At 35.7% G+C, this 4,781-nt stretch overlaps 1 protein-coding gene across 2 annotated transcripts; it reads right to left on the minus strand.

Annotated features, from left to right (window-relative positions):
• Positions 1–2,044: 2,044 nt before the first annotated feature.
• On the minus strand, positions 2,045–4,383 carry LOC110463779. 2 transcript variants are annotated; one of them, XM_021518636.1, is made up of 3 exons: positions 4,282–4,383; positions 3,476–3,651; positions 2,045–2,901 (listed from the first exon to the last, which is right to left on the minus strand). In XM_021518636.1, exons 1-3 carry the CDS (start codon positions 4,350–4,352, stop codon positions 2,186–2,188), a joined length of 963 nt encoding a protein of 320 aa, XP_021374311.1. In that variant the 5' UTR covers positions 4,353–4,383; the 3' UTR covers positions 2,045–2,185. The 2 variants fall into 2 exon arrangements, with proteins under 2 accessions (XP_021374311.1, XP_021374312.1); XM_021518637.1 differs by lacking the exon at positions 4,282–4,383 and adding an exon at positions 3,780–3,855.
• Positions 4,384–4,781: the final 398 nt, after the last annotated feature.

The following is a 4,781-nucleotide window of genomic DNA, read 5'->3' on the forward strand; positions in this document are numbered from 1 at the left end:
TGTCTGACGAAGACTGGTGCAACTTAACATCGACTTATTTCACAACTGTCTGACGAAGACTGGTGCAACTCGACAACGAAGGCACAGTCAACTGGACAAAGAGCCATGGTACAACTGGCCGATAAAAGCTGGTGTAACCTAGAATGGAGCATGATACAACTTGCAACTAGATGGCGAAGCGAAGGAAGGAGGCTTGTACAGCTGGGCACGAGACATGATACAACTTGCCGAAAAGGAAATTATTTTTTTGTTTGTATTATCATTGAAAAATAACGAATCTAATTCATCAAAAACTGAATTTCATGTACCGTATCTTAATTTTAAAAAATGAAGAAAAATGTATGTTTTGAACAAATAAAAGGATAAGACAGCATGCAAATTATGTGCAGATCTTTTCCTGACGTATCATTTATACATGCAATCATATGCACGGTATTATGAACACTTTATTAGAATTTTATTTTATTCTTGAAGTTTGCGAAAATACAAAATGATTGGTAATGAACACAAACAAAAATAAAAAGAACATATCAAGACATTTATTTCCGATTCTACAGGACACGAACATTTTCAGAGCAATTGAACAGATTGTCCAATACAACCCTCATTTCTTTTCACTGAAATTGATAAATATAAATAATTGTTACAACCTGTATATCTTGGTGCCAATTACAAATATTAACGATGCAATGAGTAATGGTTAATATTGCTGGAAATCGCTACCACCTTATTAAGTGTCTTTGTCACAGAATTACAGACAAATGGATTGATATACTGCATACATAATGCTGAATCATATTTTGAATTGATGCTTCATTTATAGTTAAATGTATATTTTTCGGAAATGACTAAGCCTCGACTACTACTGATACATACTACCACAGCAATGTATAGTAATTGTTCTGCTGTTGTAGCTGTGTACAGCACTCTATCTGTGACACTTATGTGACCTACATTTTATATGTTTATGACATGTGGATTGCCTGTAGTACTATATAGATGTTTAAAATGATATTCATGGTTGAGAAAATTTGACTTAAATGAAGCTATCACGTACTTTCTTTAAGATAATTTTCGGGTAGTTTATGTAAGTGAATATCAAACATATAAAATGTAAAACATCATTCATATGTTCTATTTTTAAAACAGGAGGTCCGTTGGTGAGTTTAAATATCCTTGATGTATTTGTGTAATGCTGTAAATGAACGCTCCTCGTCACGACTTTTATGAAGTACGTTGGTTGTCGTCCTACGTATACTTAACTCACACACGCAATAGTTTCTATTTTAACTGTAAATTTCCAGCTCATAGAAGTTTAGATGATGCGTCGCGATTACAGATAATTTCCACCTAACTATTCACCACCATACTCTTCCCTTTTTCTGGCAGAAGCTTAATAGCTACGATTAATAGTCAGGGGGTTAGCTGATTAATTGTTAGGGGTAAACCCGACTAAAAATCTGGTGGTAAACGATAAATAGTCAGGGTGTAAGTATGATTAATAGTCGGGGAGTAAACCCGATTAATTGTCAGGGGGTAAACCCGATTTATAGTCAGGATAAACCCGATTAATAGTCATGGAGTAAAAATGAGTAATAGTCAGGAGGTAAACTTGATAAATAATCAAGGGATAAACCTGATTAATAGCCAGGGGTAAATCTGATTAATAGCCGGGGTGGGGGAAGGGGTAAACCTAATTAATAACCGGGGTAAACCTGACTAATAGCCGGGGGGTTACTCGAGTAATAGTCAGTAGGTAAAACCGATTCATAGCTGGTGTATACCAGAAAAAAGCTAGGGTAACCCTGATTAGTAGTCGGGGTACATTTCCGATCATTATCTTGGTAAACACGAAAAGTAGCCAGGGAAAAGGATTAAGTACTTGATTCGTTGAAGGTAATAATTAAAAACTATACAAAATAGTTTTCATGTAATTGTGCTATCCCTGCCATAGTAACATTCAATCCTAAACATTTTTCATATTACGAAGTATATATATATATAAAAGTGTAAAAACAACAAATTTCAACAACACGTTTACATTATAAAAAGTTTACAATTGTATACAAAAACAATAAATTAAATTACAACCTGTATTTCTCTGAGCATCATATGTACACTTTTCTTTTTCTCATGAGTTCAAATATAAATACAACAGTACATTTCATGAGTTATTTAGTAGTTTTTAACATGTGCCGAATGAATTAGATGACACAGCAAACACTTTGTCTGTGTCGACGTTGACTGGAGCATCCTTGTAGATCATGACCAGCGGGATTCCCGGTTTCATCATTTTATTTATAGCAGCGAACTCTGTAGCAGATGAGTTTTCAAAAGGACTGGAAAATCCTACCTTTTCCCCTTTGGGAACTTCACTTGCTAGATTACGAAACAAGCCTTTTGCTACACTTTTGTCATCTGCATACAAGGGAGCTATCTGGTTGTAGGAATCTTGGGACCTCAGTACCCCGTACCCGCAAACCTTACCACCACGAAATGCCACACAAGTCTTGGACTTGTCATGGCTTATCCAATTCCTCATGTATTTCTCCCTCGCCACTTTGTGAATCTCTGTATCGTACTCCAGCAGGTCAGGGAGGCTGGCCTGTCCTAAGGGAAGTATCGTGAAATCCTCGACATCCTTGTTCTTACACGTCCGTTGGTCGATGTGGCCGTAATTGTACCACGTCATGTATGCTTTGGTTGGCTGGACGCCATGTTCTTCCTTGATCTTTTGCTGATAATAAGGCCACACAAACGTTCCTAGGTTTTTGTTTCCGACTGCCTTATGAATTTTCCCGTACAAGTCCATTCCTACGTTGGACTGTCTGTATTCTTTCTTCACCATCCACAGCCCCATCGTTGCTACGTTATCTGCGTGCGACATATACCCATGGGAGCCTAGAAACATAGAAAAGAGTATTGCTTGTTGAAAACATTGAACATTTATTTGGAAAACACTCAATCTTCAAAGTCCATCATGAAAGATATCTCAATAAAAATAATATAGTATGATATGGTAGGAGGGCGGTAGATCATTCGTGCTCGTTTTCAATTTCCTGTTGTCATTGACAAAATATGTACAAGTATTTTCTGGGGGTTTTGACCCTAGCATATCGATGCTTCGTAGAAGGAAGGCAAAGCTGTATGATGTAGTGTGATTCATTTTGGCATACGTATTTATTTCCATTTTAAGGTGCAGTTATGTATACGTGTATTACGTTCATCGTCCTGTTATGACCAAAACATGAAACTTTGTTTAAAGAGTTTGTTGACCCACATTTTCCCTATCTTTTTATTTCTATATATGTTGATGAACACATTTTAGTCCGGGATTGCCGTTCCTGTCTACGTTGTTTTGATTCTGTATACTTCATTTAAAAGAAAGCTTTAATTAGTATGGATGTGTGGAAAAGTAGTAAAAGTATCTGGACAAAATGATATTACGTTGAAAGTAAAACAGTAAGCACCCTACCTATTATTTCACCGTCATCCTTTTCCGCGACAAAGAAGCCAGAAGGATCAGTTTTAAAGGCACATTCCGTGTACGCCTTCTCCATCACCCATTTCTCGCTTTCCAGGATGTTGTTGATGGCTGGTAAGTCTTTGTGTTCCATTTGTCGGATGCTGTAGGTCACTGGTCGGGTTACACTGAAGTAACATACATATGTATTGATATATAATTGGTGGGGTAACGATGGGAAACACACGTGTATATTTCTTTAAATAGTCATGTTTTTCTATGCATACATATATAAGGATATATAAACACATATTACATGCATACTAATAGTCCTCTGGATAACTGAACTACTCGGTAGTGAAGCAGACGTAAAACCACTCAAACAAATAAACAAACTTACACAAACTAACACTTAGTCTTTTACGTCGTGGCTAGCGAGCCCCTCAAAATTGACATTTTCATTGTAGTTCTATTGACTATGAATGTCAAATGAAAGCTGTTCAATTTTTAATTTTCCTTTTTTACATACAAAAAGTAGATAAGTAGCTGTTTCCAGACTTACATAAACCAGAACATGAACATGCAAATAATTCACACGCGCACACATACACACATACCAAATTTAGAGACGTACGAGTAATATTACTTTTTACATCCAAACCACTGTACAGATCATGGTAGGGTAAGAGCAAACTGTGTGTTAAAAGCACACCTCTAACCATTCTTTTGTGACATTAATTTAAACTGATCTCAACGCCTAATTTTTATTAAAGTAAGTCTTTCCAAACAACAGTTTAGTTAAATATTTATATATGTACCATTTTGTAAGATTCCTGTTCGCCGTTGTTATTGCTGACCTGGGAAATCGTCTGACAAGTGTACTGAGCATCCTTTAGTATTTGTTTTAACTGCCACGAACGTCTGCTTAGTATGAATGAGAGAGTTATTAGTTATATGTGTACCGTAGATATATATATATGGGTCAAAGAAGTAATATAGACGGTAAAATCCCACATATATATACACCGGTTATTCCAGATGCTATTTCCTTCATACGACAGAGGCTGAGGGGAATATATATACGTCATCGTGTAAGTATAACAGTTGCATATATCTATATCTATAAATAGACAAACTCCCGACCACCAATGGTTTTTTAATAGTTTATATAGTTTTAAAAGATTTCGTGTTTTATTCCTGTTAAAATAATAATATGATGCATTGCATGAAAAGTTATTTTTTGTGGATATTATTCGATATTTGTTTAAGATTGAGGTCAAATAATATTTTAAATTAAATTATTGTTGCGGAAAGGAGT

The sequence above is a fragment of the Mizuhopecten yessoensis genome, unplaced genomic scaffold, assembly GCF_002113885.1.
Source record: "Mizuhopecten yessoensis strain PY_sf001 unplaced genomic scaffold, ASM211388v2 scaffold10927, whole genome shotgun sequence".
Lineage (NCBI taxonomy): Eukaryota > Metazoa > Mollusca > Bivalvia > Pectinida > Pectinidae > Mizuhopecten > Mizuhopecten yessoensis.

What these genes read in the sequence shown, in the direction of transcription:
- LOC110463779 (XM_021518636.1), bottom strand. Translation starts at nt 4,352, where the DNA reads ATGCTCAGTACACTTGTCAGACGATTTCCCAGGTCAGCAATAACAACG. An exon ending in AACAGGAATCTTACAAAATG is followed by an intron (nt 3,652 to 4,281) that starts GTACATATATAA and finishes ATGTTACTTCAG; the next exon opens with TGTAACCCGACCAGTGACCT. An exon ending in GGATGACGGTGAAATAATAG is followed by an intron (nt 2,902 to 3,475) that starts GTAGGGTGCTTA and finishes CTATGTTTCTAG; the next exon opens with GCTCCCATGGGTATATGTCG.